The following is a 17,032-nucleotide window of genomic DNA, read 5'->3' on the forward strand; positions in this document are numbered from 1 at the left end:
AAAATGTATCTGCATGATGAGCCTCTGCTGTCATATCACTAACATAAGTGTGACACAGTGGCAAGCACTGCTACCTCACAGTGCAAGGGACCTGGAGTTCAATTCCAGCCTTAAGCAACTGTCTGCATGGAGTCTGCATGCTCTACCTGCATCCATGTGCGTTTCCTCCGGGTGCTCTGATTTCCTCCTACTGTCCAAAGATGCGCAGGTTAGGTGGATTGACCATGCTAAGTTGTCCAGGGAGGTGTAGTTTAAATGCAGTGTGATAGGGTGGGTGGGTGAGCTGCTCTTTGGAGGGCAGTGGGTCAAATGGTCTGCTTCCACACTATTGGGATTCTATGAACATTAACTTGCATTTACCTAAGGCAATTATCATCAAACAATGAAAAATTCTTCAGAGAGACATAATGAAACAAAAATGAAAGGGCATAAAAAGCCATGCCAATGAGAATTTTAAATTTGAGATGTTGGGGCTGGCCAAGAAGACCACTCAGACAAACTTGAAATATACTGGTGTTATTGGAATCATATTCCAGTGTCCGTCAGTGCCTTTAGGTTAGAAAGTGAAGAAGTCTGAAATAAAGTATCCAGTAACACACCTCCTCTAAGCATTCAACAACAGATCAGGAATTTACATACAATCTCAATCTCTCTTAAATTTCATTAACTAGAGGTTATTAAAGCAATATACAAGGGAACATGATAACACATATTTGAAAACACTTTGCATACACCCATCTGTTGAAAACACCATGACTTATCGGAACACCACTGTGACAATGGAATTGAATGATCATGGGATATGAAAGCTGTCTGCTCCTCACCCACCTCCTCTTCACCAGATTTCTTGATAGCGCATGCAGAGGCCCGCCTCGCATGACTAAATACCTGACTGTAGGGAATACTGACTGAAGGGGATAGGCTAATCTACATTTAAAATAAACTGTCTTAAAATATTATTCACTTGAAAAAATCATATTGAAATCAATCTATAAATATTTAAACTTTCTCCAAAGGTGAAGAACCCTGTGTCTATTTTATCCCAATCTTTGGCATATCAATGTTTTTAAGAGAACATGATGAGTTTCACATTAATGTAGGACACTGAAGCACTTACACATCTTATAGGATCCAGCACTTCTATATATTTGGTTATGAAATGTGTTGGTCTATTCTTCTAATGTATTATTCTTTTGAAAGATGGAAATAGTTCAGTGCTACTGACTGATGGTCATCACTATATCGAGCACTAAGCTATGTTTCTATGTCGACATGAGTACAGCAATAATAGTGTACAATGACATAGTTGCTGAATGTTGTACAAAGTCATGTTCTCATTGTTTATGGACTTTCATTATACTAATATCTGGATTTTTTATCATAGAAAAATTTGAGATTTGAAATATAAATTTGGTTTGCTCGGCTCACTGGGGTTCATCAGCATTAGATATGACTTAGCTCACCATTAAACTCTGATGCTGAAACTTATTATTGAGGTAGTAGCTCTGCCTTCCAGCTGAGAAATGATGGGCAAGGCCATTTCTGCTACACCAGGAAGGAATTAACTGTTGCCAGACAGTTACCTGCCTGAGGTAGTGGCTTCTGGCCTATATAAGAGGATGTTTCACTACCAGGAGCTGTTAGCTAATTGGATAACAGTCCTCCCATGTTGAAGAATGATGGAGAAGGCCAGAAAAGCAGATAAGTAGGAAAGCTTTGCTGGGATCAGTCAGGCAGATGCACATGGCATGGGCTTTCCTCCAACACTGATGAAGGACCAGCAGCAGCCCAGAAACAAGCCCTAAAGAGGCAAGCAGTAACCACTAAAGGGCCTCAATTGGCACACACATAGGTGGACCAAGTAATGCTTAATCCACTGTTTTTCACTAAAATATCAGTGAAAATATATAGATGGCAGTCATTGTGCCCACTACAGACTAGTCTATTTTATGCCCTGACTGCCAGCCTTCAACTGGGGGAATGTAGAGGGAAAAAAGTTCCAATTGAAGTTACAGCTCATCAACAGTGTCATAACATATAAAAGAGGAAGTTTTCAACAGAGCCATGATTTCTAAAGATTGTCGTTCAGCAGTTCACCCTATGCAGGAGCAGCAACATTTTTGCATCTTACCACATATGTGTGAATACCAAAAATTGCTGACAATGAGCTATCCATTTCTTGTTCAAATAAACAGATCTTCACTGTGTTGCTTAGCTTCTTGTATTGTGTCTTACAGGTGCAGCCAGATATGGATGATTTGAGTGGAGCTGAGGAAAACCGCGGAAAATTACAATATTCCTTAGATTATGATTTTAAGAAAGAAGAGGTAAATAGAAAGCTTTACCTCATTCCATCTAAACCAGTAGCTGTAAAGCTATAGAAATTATTTCAACTCTGAAGAAGCCGGAAGAAATTCAATTAAGATTTATACTCTTGAACAGTATCCAATTACCTCTAGTTGCAGGATATTGTGCAAAAATCAGAAATAGACAAGATCAGCAGTCCATGGTGAAATATGCTCTTGAACAGTTACTAGCATGGTTTATACATATAAATTGCCACTGAGTTGAGGAAGTTAGGGGTGTTTGGAATTAAATCACAGCAATTCAGGACAGAAAGAATGAAACGTTTGAGTGAAAAATTCCATTTATAGCAAATTATATGAAAATTCCAATGGATTTCTCTTGGTAACTAGAGGATATGCTGAAATACCTCCAATTTTAGATATGATGCATCATGCTATGTCTGTGTCCAACATTCTTTTTGCTATCAATGAGTTTGCTTTTCATGAGAAGTTGACAAAATAAGGCCAGCAGTTCACATTCCCTTTTGGTTCTTCCATTATTTGCATGTATTCTTTGGACATGGAACACTTCTCTTATGTTATAGTCCAGGAAATCACTCTATTATATTCCCTGCATTTATGGTCCCTTGCAGATTACTGTTGGAATTATACAAGCAATGGACTTAATGGCCATGGACCTTGGAGGAACGTCTGATCCTTATGTTACCGTGTATCTTCTCCCAGAAAAGACGCAGAAATTCGAAACTAAAGTCCACAGGCGGACCTTAAATCCTATCTTTAAAGAACGCTTCACCTTCAAGGTATCATACAATACCTAATCAATTGTCAGGTTGATGCATTTTTCATTGAACTAGGCTGGGAAAGTTAAAATCAGATATGAGGACTCAGGTTTAGCTTGACAAGAAGTTTAGTCCACTTATGGCAACTGTAGTTAAGCTATTTACATAAGGAAATATTTTGAAAAAATAGCCAAATCAGTAACCAATCATCCTTTAAAGAGAAGCTCAACTTCTAATCAACCAGGATTAATCTTAGCTTCTATTCACTCCAACACAATGTGATGATAAATAATACCATTTTAACGCAATGTTTTTTTCATATTAAAATACCCCCATGGTGTGCTGGTTTGAGTAGAAAGTAATTTATTATCTTGCTCATGCATCACACAGATGCAAGATTTTGGGTAGGTTGAATAAGTTTCTATTGTTACTGAAAGCAGTAAGACAGTGTATGGAATTGTGATTTTTCTTTTGCATATTTTGATTTTTCACATTGCTTGAATTGAGAGCAGCCATGAAGGAGTTACAATTCTGGGGTGGCAAGATGAAGGAATAGACAGATCGGCAGCTCATCTATGAAGAAGAATTGAAAATTGGGCACATTCCCTTATGGATGGCTGATCTGCAATATTTCTTTTAGATCTCTGCAATAAATTTAGAATTGATCACATTGTGTTTCTTTTCAAGTGTCTGCTTTGACAGATTTTTCTGAGTATAACAAAGTGCAATTCCTTCTATTTCACATTAGCAGATTTGATATTAGATGTAAAAAATTGAAAGAATTGCAGATGCTGGTAATTAGAAACAAAAGCAAATTGCTTAAAAATCTCAGCAGGTCTGACAGCATCTGTGGAGAGAAATCAGAATTAACGTTTCGGGTCCAGTGATCTTTCTCAGAACTCATGGTAACTAGGAAAATGTTGTTATTTTCCAAAACATGGAGATAGAGCCCAAAGAGAGAGCAAAACAGTTGGACAGACAATGAGGTGGTTAAAGGTCAGCCTGGGAGAATAAATATCTGCTTAGGCAGACCATTAGTAGCTGACAAAGGGTCGTGTGTGGTAGCACTCCATGTGATGGCAAGGCCTGGTATATGGTGATTGGGGTAAAGACATTGCGCCAAGCCCTAAAATTATTGAACTTGATATTGAGTCCAGGAGACTGCAGGATCCCCAAGTGATAATTAAGTGCTGTTCTTTCAGCTTGTGCCGAGCTTTGCTGGAGCTCTGCAGCAAGCCTGAGATAGAGATGTTGGCCAGGGGCATGGTGCTGTGTTGAGTTGGCAGGCAACTGGAAGCTCAGAGTTTGTTTTGCAGGCAGAATGTAGATGTTCAGTGAAGTGGTCACCCAGTTTACACTTTGTTTCCCCAATGTAGAGGAGACCACATTGTGAACAGCCAATGCAGTAGACTAGATTGAGTGAAGTGCAGGTAAAGCGCTGCTTCTCCTGGAAGGTATGTTTGAGCCTTTGGATACTGAAGAGGGAGGAAGTAAACAGACAGCTGTTACACCTTCAGCAGTTGCAGGGGAAGATGCCATGGGGCTGTGGGGAAAGTTTTGGGAATGAAGGAGGAGTGAACCAGGGTGTCCCAGAGGGAACGGTCCCTGCAGAAGGCTGACAAAGTAGGGGAGGGGGAATATGCGTCTGGTGGCATCTCGCTGGAGGTGGCAGAAATGGTGGCTAATGATCCTTTGGATATGGATGTTGGGAGGATGGTAGCTGAGTAAACGGGGACCTTATTGCTGTTGTGGGTGGGAAAAGATGGGTGAAAGCTGAAATGTGAGAGATGGGTCAGACTCGACTGAGAGCCCCTGTCAATGATAGTGCTGGGGAATCCTCGGTTGATAAGGAAGGTGGACATTTTGGAGCCTGCCATGTAGATGTTGGAATCATCTGAACAGATGCGACGGAGACAGAGGAACTGGGAGAATGGAATAAAATCTTTACAGGAAGCAGGGCATGAAGATATATAGTCACGGTAACTGTGGTAACTGGTGGATTTGTAGTGGATGTTAGTGGTCAGCCTATCCCCAGAAATAGCAACAGAGATGTCAAGGAAGGGAGGAGTCAGAGGTGGACCAGGGGAAGGTGAGAGCGGAGTGGAAACTGGAAACAAAATGGCTGAACTTTTCAGTTCCTGATGAAAAAGGGAAGCAGCATCAATGACATCATCAAAATATCAGAGAAAGTGTTGTGGGTGGGGGCCGGAGTCAGACTGAAACAAGGAATATTCCACGTACTCCACAAAAAGATAAGCATAGCTGGGACCCATGCGGGTACCCATGGCCACCCCTCTGACCTGAAAACTTGACATTAGATATCTGCTTTATCACATCTATAGGCAATGGATAGATGATTCTGCTCAACTTTTCTCAAGGGCCGGCAGGTGACAAGTTCAAGTCATCTTTGAGAAAACATCCCATGTTAATTGGTCTGATCATCGATCATGTAAAGGAATACCAACTTATAAATTTCTAGGCATTAGACCCAGCAATCAACTGTCATCAGCCCTTGCCCAGATTTTGGAGAGGGAGTTATTTGAATTGTTGGCGGTGCTCATGGGGTGTGAAGGCTACAATAACAGCAGACCCCCAAGCCCAAGTCAATATGGCTTCTGAAGTGAAATGCTGTTCTTTGGAAGCTCAAATGGGATAAAGATGTCCTTTTAAAGGCATTCTCAAATATCAAGGTTGAATAAGCTTACTCCAGTGAAGGTTTCAGGTCATCAGAAGGCATTGGAGGGGTTTAATGCCAGCTCTTAACAGTCTAAGCTTTTGTTAAAGCCTCTAAAGAATAAGAAGTGTAGAATTTCCAAGGAAACTTTAAACATTCTCCAGTATGTAACCCCTTAATACCAGAGAAACAGTGGGAGATCCATGCTGCCTTCAAATGGAATTAATAAGTACAAATCAAATAGGCTGGATACCTAATCCAGCCCATATTTTGGTGATTTATGTACACTCCAAATACTGTCTTTGTTAAAAACTTTATATAATTTCATTTGGAACTTAACAGCATTAAGGTCGAAGAAAACCTTCCCTTTGCAAGTGTCACTTTCTTATGTCTCTCCATCTGTTAGAGACTCAATGCTTCTTTGCTTCTTAGGAGGCTAGGAAGGTGAAAGATTTTATTCTGGACGTAGCCTAGGTTTCCATAGATGAGCTGCCAAACAAATGTGTTGCCATCTTACTTGGAGTGAGCTTCAGTTAGACAATTGCAAGCTAAGCATACATAAGAACAATAATGTGAAAGTAGGATTAGATAAAATTGATTGCATTGGAATTCCCATTATCTGGTCATTTTTTAACCTACTTGAACCACTTTTTTTTTAATCTCATAGACTAGCCAGGCTGAAATAGCTGACAAGACTGTGGTGATGCAGGTATATGACTTCAACAGATTCTCCAAGCATGACATAATTGGTGAAGTGAGAATCCCACTTAACACAGTTAATCTGAACCACGTGGTTGAAGAGTGGCAGGATCTAACCCGTGCATTAAAGGATGAGGTAAGATTTCATCAGAAACTGTTGGAACTCAGCAGGGTCTACAGTTAGGCAGATTTGCTCAACCTGTATGTTGGGTCTCATGGTGGTGTGCATCCAATGACTTCAGAGTTTCAACCGCAACAAACCGTATCAAAATAAAAAGAGGGAGGGAGAAGGGAGATATGGGCAGGGGTTGGGAGTGGAGTGGAGGTAGGGTGCAGTGAGCAAATGGACCAGCTTAATTTGGGAAATTTGGTCAGCATGGGTGAGCTGGACGAAAGGATCTGTTCCAGTGCTGTATGACACTATTTGGAATTGTGTACATTTGCATTTCCAATGTTGGCCGCATGTACCGTCACAGGCAGAGGCTGCTGTAAGCAGACACTAGCAAAGAGAATAGATGCTTTCTGTGAGATGGCCTTTGAAATTTATGTAAAAACTACTTTGATACAAGGAGCATAGTTTGAAATTCATACTCTGCTAGGAAGCAGAGCGTGAAGACAAAGTGATCCTTTGTGTGTGATCTCAGGTAATAGGCTGGAAAGAGAAATGAGAGCAGGACTGGATTGAGTCCAGGTCCAGTGCCATTTTCTTGCCAAAACCCTTTGTCCAGCTTCAATATAAAAGTTGAGAGTTATTCGAGCGCAACCATCTCTTGTGCAGCAACACTAAAACGTTGAACGTATGCCTTTAAGTGAGGAGAGAAACAAATATGGAGCAAAACATTTTCCTCATGTAATAAAGTACATTCAGTGGCACTTAAGTTCCATAGACTGTTCAAGGGAAGTTGGAGTGGGTGGTGCTCAATGGGCTGAGAAGTTGTCAGGTCAGAGTGTGAGTAGTCTATTCACTCCAATGCCTTGCCCATCGGAGCTTAGAGAATCAAGTATTGGCTTGTGGGCAGGTGGCCAATCATCCGTGTGACAGTGACTAGCCACCCATTTAGGCTATCAACTCAGGAGTCAGGTAGCTGAGGGATTATCCAGTGAACGTCTTGTTATTACTTGTGTCAGCCGCAAAGCAGTAAATAAATAAAGGCAAATGCTGCAAACTTCAGCAATGACTCTATTGTTACATGCTATCAAGGCCCTAGAGATTTCTTATCTTCTCAAAATTGCTAGAAAGCATTCACAAACCTTATATTGTTTGACACACAAAATATGGAAAAAAATTGCCTGTAATTGTCTCTTTGAACTCCTGTGAAGGTGATGGTTATACTCCCAGAAGGAATCTTCAATAACAGTGACAGAGATATACCATACAATAAACAATCCTCAAACAGAACAACTGAGGAAATGTACAGTGATTTTCCCAATACTGCAATTATTGAGGCTAAATAAAAGCATCCAAAGTAAAGGTTAAAGTAAAGAATCTACACATTTCAACCTGGATTTACAGACAGATTGAGAATAAAAATGTTCTGATTCTGGTTAAACATGCAGTGCATAAAACTCCATGTGTGGAAGCAAATCTACCCCATGGAGAGGTGCAGATTCCATTTAACTGCACATTCAACTGTATGTACCTCCCCATTTCTGTAGAATTTGCAAAATACGTCATCATACTACTTCTGAGCTCATAGGTATCGGTTCTGACCAAAACTTTTGCCGCTGAAACAGAAAGTTGTTAGTTCAAGTCCCACCCTAATAAAAGTCAAGGAAGAAATGCTGCTTTCCTGATGTGATACGAAACTAAGGCTTGTCTTCTTATTGCTTTCAAAGATTCCAGGCATTACTTTGAGGGCATGCACAGATCTCCCTTGTGTATAAGGTTTTCTTAGTTTCCTGCTCCTCAATTAACACCTCTGAAGCAGATTTTCTGGCCAATATCACTTAGTTATTTGTGAGGCTTCTCCTTATTCAAATTGTGTGTTGTATTTCAACAATGACTATATTTAAAAGCAATTCAGGATGTCCTAGCTTGTGAAACATGAAAGTGGACACAATTTAAAATTAAAATCTAAAATATTGATACGAACAGTGAAGGGATGTTCTTCAAGAATGGAATGTGAGAGAACGCTATTCCCTAATTCTGAGTCTGGAAAAACTGAACTTCCCTCTGAGTTTGTTTTCTTCCTCTCTGCCAATTTTCATAGTTTTCTTTCCTGTTAATTCCATTCATTTTGACATTTTTAGTAAACTTCAAATGCATTGCATTTCTTGCCTGGCGTCTGCTACGTCTGTGACTCCATAACAAAAAAAGTTCCTGATGTTTGTCAAGCATGACTATTATTTCATAATTCACACAAACTACTTTTAACAATCATTTCTTTTTCTAGAAACACAATAATTTGATTTTTTAAAAGCTCTTTTTTTGTCTACCTCAGATATTAAACTGTTAGACTTGTCAGTTTAAAGATTTAATCTGATTTCGTTCTTAAAATAAACCACTCTCTAGTCCTTCAACTTGCCACTAAATAAACATTTGAAATAAAGGAGGAATATCAAATGTTGGCTTACCTGGAATGGGGGTCATGAGGGGTGAAGGGGTAGTGTCCTGGAGGCATGGAAGTCCAGATTTACTGTCAAGCTGCAGAGACTTCATCCATGATGTCCAGCAACATTACTGGTAAGCTCCCTGCTTGAATGTCAGCCTGATTTCCACTCAGTAGAACTTGGTGGGTGCTCGTGAAGAAGTTATAGAGTCAATTGAGGTCCAAAGCCAACCTTCAGTTGGGGTAGTGGTTCTAATCCCAGGTAGGTTGGACAGTGTGCCTGATCGCTGGGTCGGGTGGGGTCAATAATTGGAGGTCTGAGGGACCAGATTTTGGGGCTGTGCGTTTTCAGATTGGAAGCCTGTGAAATCAGAGCAGGGTTGGTGAGGAGGCTTTGAGGGAGAGATTGGATGGCCTTAGAGGAAGTTGGGAGGCCTGAGGTGGGAGCACAGACTTTGTGAAGGAAGTCAAGGGAAGGTCATATTGGGTTCACCTGACATTAGATCCAGTAGATTATGTTCTTTCCTCCTGTGTCTAGGAGTCCAGTATCCTGGAGCATTATTTCACAAACATAGAAATCAGCACAGCATTAGGTGCAGATGTGGAAAACTGGAACTGTTCAGAATCTGAAATAAAAACACACAATGCTACAGGTATGACGAGGCTATTGACAGCATCTGAAATGGAAAATGACAAATTTACATGTCAAGTTAAAATCCTTAATTGGTTAAGATTTATTTTCTGCTTATAAGAAAGATGATACCTTTAAGGAGAAGCTACATGTGGAGTCATAGAGATGTGCAGCACGGAAACAAACCCCTCAGTCCAACTCATCCATGCAGACCAGATGTCCTAACCTGATCTAGTCCCATTTGTCAGCACTTGACCCATATCCCGCCAAACCCTTCCTATTCATATACCCATCCAGATGCCTTTTAAATGTTGTAATTGTATCAGCCTCCACCACTTCCTCTGGTAGCTCATTCCATACATGCACCACTCTTTGTATGAAAAAGTTGCCCCTTCAGCCCTTTTTAAATCTTGCCGCTGTCACCCTAAATCTATGCCCTCTAGGTTCATGCAAATGTTTACAATGATCAGAGATGAAATTTCATGTCAAATAACAGTTACCAAAATGGTTTTGGCTGCTTAGCTCTATTGGTAACAATGATTCCTCAATTGTCTTTCCTTTCTATGCTATTGTCTGAATATTGCTGACTTTATCTTGTTTGGTTTCTTCATTAGCAAGTGAAACTTGGTGATATCTGCTTCTCCCTCCGTTATGTTCCCACTTCGAACAAGTTGACGATTATAATTTTAGAAGCCAAGAACCTGAGGATAATGGATAAAGATGGTTTATCTGGTGAGTTCTGACTGCACACTTGTGACTGCAAGGTTCGCTGAGCTTATTTCTTTCACAACATTTGTTTAAAACAGTCTGCCAACCCTCATGTTTGCTGTTTCCATACTGATTATAAATACTACTTGTAGAATATCATTCAAGCATCAGTCTTACGAAGTAAAATTGGAATAGGCCGAGTGCAAACCCATAGTATTTTGCTTGTGGCTACTGGCTTTGAAATTGGTCTTGGGTAGTAGCTTTAAAAAGGTGTTAGTAAGTTGGTAACTTGGCCTATCAGAAATGCTCATTGGGAGAGGGGCAGAAAGAGAGCAGAGGAAAAAAAGGAAGTGCAGAAAGCAGTCACTGGAGAGATCAGAAGAAAAAAATGCTGATCTGGCGACGAGTAATGGAAGGCTAGAGAGGGGGAGGAGAGAAAAGCAGGACAGAGAAAAGGGAAGGCAGACAGAAATAATGAACAGAGGAACAGAAGAGAGAGATAGAGGGAAAGAGAGAGAGGAGGTGATGTTTGAGAGATAGAGGAAAAAGATTGAGGGGGTTCTATCTTGTTCCGCAAATTATTCCCAGGTAATTTCCATTCTGTTTGTAATGCATTCACAGATAATTGCTACTGTCTGTAGTCTTTGCCCTGATCTTTGTTGTCTTGTCTGTAATGTTTTAATGGATTATCCACTATTCCTACAGTTTTGCCCATTTATTTGCTTCCCTCTGTTAACATGTTCCAGCAGTCTGTTATTCTACACCCAATGTACTGACAACACTGTTGTTAAAAACCAAACCCCAGTGGTATAATTGTGGATATAACACACCCAAAGCTGTTATCGTTTTGTGGATCAATTGCACTCAGAATTCTCTATATTTAGCATTACGTCCAGGAGAGATACCCATCATTACTCATAGAATTAAGGGAATTTTGACTTCAGATGATAGCATAACTCATATAAATATCAGTTTGAGCACTTGCTGCACATCTCCTCTAATATTTATTTCCATTGAAGTTAAAAGAAAATAAAATTGGCAGAGGAATTTTCAAGCAGTGTCATGCTTACACTGTCATCTAAAACCAAAATTACTCCAGATTAAGTGAAAAGTAAAACAATGATCACATATCACTCTGTAATGAATATACAAGTCCTGTACCTGTACCTGTCAAGAAACAGAGTCAAATATTTTCACTGTACCTGTATCATACAGTAAAAGCTCACATAGGGCAGTTTGTGATTAATTTTCTAACCAGTATCTTCAAAATGAATGTTACCTCATACTGTTGACGGACAAAGGCTGAATACAGAACCAAAAGGGATAATGTACTTTATTTTCACTGGTATTTGGAGGTATTCTTTATCATTTTTATAGACCCCTATGTGAAGATACGTCTGATGCTCAATAAGAAAAAGCTTAAGAAAAAGAAGACAACAGTTAAAAAGAACACCTTGAATCCATATTTCAATGAGTCCTTTACCTTCGATGTAACCTTTGAAGAAATACAGGTGAGAGGAATATCTGGAATAATTAAAAGTACTTTGCAGTAGATTACATTCAAACTTGCATGAAAATGATTTAAGCAGCTTCGACCTAATGGCAAGTAGATCACCATATGAAATGTGCAGTAATACAGTAGGGCACTATTGCACCAAACTGATATTGTCATCTATATGGAAGAGATACCATATAGAAATAGAAATGTTGTATCAGTGCCCTTCTGAGATTTTGATTTAACTACTCCATTGCAGAAGTATCTTAACTTAGTCCTGCCTTGATTACTGATCATGCAAGGTGAGCCCAATTCTATTCCTCCACTTTTACACTAATACAAACAAATCAACCATATCTTTGAAAGAGGGAAGATTTTACACTTCAGTACCTTTCCCTTATGTCTATCTCTAGGCTATCCACTTTTGATACTTGTGACCACAGACATCTGTATACCCTTTATGCTTATGCATGTAGATGTGCAATGGCAGTGTATTGACATTTGGTCTCAGTTCTCCTTTGTTAAAAGCTGCCTGAATTTTACCCAATTATTCCCCTTTCAGATGGTCAAGATTGGGAGCATGTACCAACTGATGAATTGTCTATTGGTACTCTAATCCTCTGTGTTACTCTCTCATCTTTATTGTTAATATATCTGCAAAGGGACATTGAATTTTAGCAATATTTAAATTATAATCTTCTCTCAACAAACTGAATTGTATTTTTGAACACAGTTCAGAAGTTAAATGAATATATAATGGAAAGAACAACTTCCTTACAAGATGAAAATAAAAAAAATTCCAAATCTGTGCCTTGTTTCATTGATCTCAAGTGAGGGAACAGTTGGGGCTGTTTGCGCCAGTATTCCTGATCTAGGGAATAGGGACAAAACACAACCTGCTACTTAGTGCTATTCAACATTCTGACTGGAAAGTATCTGTATCCCAATGCCTGTTTAGGACATGAGTGAGTTCCATTCTAATGTCATCCAACAACCTGCTCTCACTCACTAACAAAGAGTATTTACTTCAGTCCTGGGGAAGGAAGAAGGCATCTGCAAAAAATATGTTTCACCTATGCACTGCTTTTAATTTAGGAGAGCAAATTAAATGCTATCATAAATTACATATTAGTTGTCACGTCTGAATCTTCAGTCTCATCCCAGCCCACACTAACTCCCAGTCATATCTTCTTTCTGCTGTATATTACTGAAGTATGTGGAATGACTTTGAGTGCTTTAATGTAGCTCCAAGAGCACATGCTGCAAAACAAATTCAAAGTACTTTGTACTAAATTTGCAATCTCACCCAATTGCACATGATGGCTAGTATGAAAAATATTGTTTTGTAATGATTCTGGTGAAAGCTGAGTGGGTGTAAATGCTGGGATGAGATCTCAAGTATTTTACTTTTCACTGTAGAAATGTCAAAACTGCTACTGCAATTTCTTTCAATGTTCTAATGCGGGCACATTATAGAGGCATCATTTCCTGAAGAAGGGCTTATGCCTGAAAAGTCGATTCTCCTGCTCCTTGGATGCTGCCTGGCCTGCTGTGTTTTTCCAGCAACATTATAGCGGCAGAACAGAAAATGACATACTCTGGCATATCTCATTGTACTGGGAATTCTTCTCCATTTCACACCATTAGCATCTTGATTAACATGAAATCCATGAGGAAATGTAAAAACGTAAATGAATTTCAACTGTCTCTAACGTTTCCTGTTTTTGTTTTCTCTTTCACCATACAGAAAGTACAGTTAGTGATCTCTGTGTGGGATCATGATAAGCTGTCAAAGAACGATGCCATTGGAAAGTTATTTCTTGGTTGTGATGCTACAGGAAATCAGCTACGCCACTGGTCCGACATGCTGGCCAATCCCAGACGACCAATAGCGCAATGGCACACTCTGCAACCCAAGGAGGAAGTGGACAAAGCACTCAAAGCACTTGGGATGAAATCTCGTTTCCAAATTTTCTAGTGTATTGACCCTATTGAAACCAATATAATTTCTACCCTGTCATAAATTATAAACTTAGCTGTTTCAGATAAATCTGTACACCTTTGCTAAGAAACACTCCTGATCCAGCTGTGTTCTAAGAACTGAATCAAAGTGAACAAGGTGAGATGTATTACATTACGACCTCAAACTATCTGAAAGCACAACAGAGAATGCAATATAAATACAATATATTTACAACTTTATAATCCTTATTATACTGGTAAAGCTTATTCCATTACTGGGTGCAGTGCAGTTCAGAAACCCTGAATACTTGGCATTTTTTTCACTGTCCTGGAATATGCAACTAAATTGAAATAAATAGAAGACAGTGGATTGTTTGGAATGTACACCTTAATTGAAGTATTTTATATTTTAACATTGATTGATTTATATTTATCCTTTGGTTCCTTACATCAAATTACTACTTCAACGGATCATTATTTTCATGATTTCAGTTTAATCGTACATAAAATAATGATACTAACAGGTCTCCCTCGTAGTGGTAGACTAAGTGGATCCAATTTGAATCTGGTCTTTGATATAGGTGAACCAACTGATCTCCAGGACAGCAGTTGGAACAGTGTTCGGGAGAGTGTAAAAAATTATCCAGAGTTTTGGTTTTGGGCAATATCCACTGGCCATTGCTAGAAAATGTGTAGGTGGATGTCAGCTCTGCCATGATGTACTTCACATTTGATAATTTCTAAGGGCTTCTTAAAAACTGTTTAATTAACCAAGATATTGAAGGCTTCATGCATCTTTGACAATGATAATAAATTGACGGAGACTCCAAAAATCCATGGGATGTTGCAGAGGTCACTTGTCAACAGGAGATCAAAAAAGCCCATGAACAAAAGCCAGAACCAAGTTCCATGGGTTTGTGACAATTTCTGAAGATTTTTAATCGACCAGTATATGCCCTTAACAAGGTAAAGGTTCTAGGATGAGAAAGGGGCAGGTGTGAAGGCTACGAATAGAATTGGATGCTGGGGCTTCCTGTGCCTAGCAGTTTGGCTGGTTCAGTCAGTATCTGGCAGATCTCTGCATCAGAAATGAGTGAGTGTGAAATGGAATATCATCTTCCAGATGACCAAAGAAAAGCAGCCAGGACCAAATGGAAGAACAGAATTTTGAAAATAATTGATTTAATTTACAATTCTTTATTTTCCATGACTAATTACAAGTGAATTATTTTTATGTAACTAACCACCTAGCAAATTAATGTTTCCTTTAGTTTATATGCTCTCCTTTAATTGCACAATTTCTGATCTTTACTCATTTTAATCAATGCTTGTTAATGCTTTCTTCTGAAGTATTGAAGAAGTTCTTTAACATGGTCTTCTACTTTGCTGTATTTTCACATAGTTTGAACTAAAGATTCAGCATGTTGCTTCTCATTTTAACTTATTTACCTTTTCCCTTCACCTCATTAAGTTTCCCATAAGATACAAGTTTTTTAGAAGCCCAGCCTTATCTTCTGATTCGTGGCAATATCTTGCACATTTACCTTGACTTTGGACCTGAATTTTTCAATAATAATTTCAGTTAAATGGTTCAGGGAAAGATTGTCCTTTACTATGATGGATTATATGTGAGCTGAATTCTACAGACAAACCAAATGTGATTTCCTTTGCCATCAAGACTGCATTTGACTGAGTGATATATCAAGGAGTCCCAGTAAAAATAGACTCAATAGGAATTGGAGGAACTCTCTCCACTGGTTGGTGCATACCTGGCACATTGAAAGATGGTTGTGATTGTTGGAGGTCAGTCATCTCAGTTCCAGGACATCACTGCAGGGGTTCCTCAGGATAGTGTTCAACATCCAACCGTCTTCAGCTGCTTCATCAATGACCTTCCCTCCACCATTAGGTCAGAAATGGGCAAGTTCATTGATGATTTCACAATGTTCAGCATGATTCAGACATCCTCAGATACTGAAACTAACCATGTTCAAATGCAGTGAGACCTGGGCAATGTCTAGCTTTGTACTGATGAGTAGCAAGCAACATCTACACCACACAAATATTCATCTACAAGGAAAGAGAATATATCCATCACTCCTTGACATCCAAAAGCATTATGATCACTGTATGACCCATAGTGATGGGTATCAACTATCAACAGCCTTTTGATTACCGTTAATGAGAAATTAAATTGGACTAGCCATATAAATTCAGTAGCTAGGTATCCTGCAAAAAATAACTTGCATCTTCCATCTACAAGTCACAAGTCAGGACTGTGATGGAATATTCTCCACTTGCCTGGATGAGTGCAGCTCCAACAACACTCAAGAAGCTTGACACCATCCAGGACAAAACAACCCACTTAACCGGAACTATAGCTACAAATGTTTACTTCTTCCAGCACTGTGCTGAGTAGCCACACTGCAGACATTCACCAAAGCTTCTTGGATAGCACCTTCCAAATTCGTGATCACCATCATCTGGAATGACAAGGGTGGTAGATATATGGGAACACCGACATCTGCATGTTCCCCTCCAAGCCACCCACCTGACTTGGAAACCTATCACTGTTCGTTTATGTCACAAGATTAAAATCCTGGAACTCCTTCCCTCGTGATATTGTGGGTCTACCTCCTCCAAATAGACAGCAACAGTTGAAGAAGGCAGTCCCTCACCATCACCTTCTCAATGGCAGCTAGGAACAGGCAATAAATGCTGACCCAGCCACATCCTACATGGTACCAAATCGCATGAATGAATAATTTAAAAATGTTGTGCCCTTGGACTTCTATCTACTGCAGTTGGAATAATATTTGAATGTATGTATAATCAGTTGTGATTATATATTTTGGAATAGTTCTTATAATCCTGGAAAAAGTTCCTCATCCATCCCTTTTATATCAGAATTGCCATTACTATCAAAGAAAAGTCCTATTAATCTTCATAAAGTAACCTTGACATGTATTGAAACTGTTAGGTTTCTAGTTTCATGGGAGAATTTCTCATGTTCCCGTTGTGAACATAATTCACACATGAAAGACTTTTAACAGTGTTTAAAACAAATCCCAATGGAGGCACCATTCTAAAATAAAAAGATTAGTGCATAAGTAAAAAACTGACTGTTGCGCTTTGTATTGGGCAGAGCTTCAGTATCCTAGGGTCAAGGAAGGCAAATATGAAGCAAGGGTTCTATTGGCATTGACACTGGTGTAATAAATGGGTACAT

General features: G+C 39.3%; 1 protein-coding gene across 2 annotated transcripts in view; it reads left to right on the forward strand.

The window, feature by feature from the left end:
• The window catches only part of syt8 (synaptotagmin VIII), a 76,813-nt gene extending 59,781 nt beyond the window's left edge, over positions 1-17,032 (forward strand). The window contains exons 4-9 of one of the 2 annotated variants that reach the window (XM_043705974.1): positions 2,238-2,327; positions 2,939-3,106; positions 6,427-6,594; positions 10,253-10,370; positions 11,724-11,857; positions 13,589-17,031. In XM_043705974.1, coding sequence (XP_043561909.1) covers positions 2,238-2,327; positions 2,939-3,106; positions 6,427-6,594; positions 10,253-10,370; positions 11,724-11,857; positions 13,589-13,819 — 909 coding nt within the window. In that variant the 3' untranslated portion in view covers positions 13,820-17,031. Of the gene's footprint in view, positions 1-2,237; positions 2,328-2,938; positions 3,107-6,426; positions 6,595-10,252; positions 10,371-11,723; positions 11,858-13,588 lie in introns of both variants that reach the window. The other variant, XM_043705975.1, reaches the window with a different exon arrangement.

Source organism: Chiloscyllium plagiosum, chromosome 16, assembly GCF_004010195.1.
Source record: "Chiloscyllium plagiosum isolate BGI_BamShark_2017 chromosome 16, ASM401019v2, whole genome shotgun sequence".
Lineage (NCBI taxonomy): Eukaryota > Metazoa > Chordata > Chondrichthyes > Orectolobiformes > Hemiscylliidae > Chiloscyllium > Chiloscyllium plagiosum.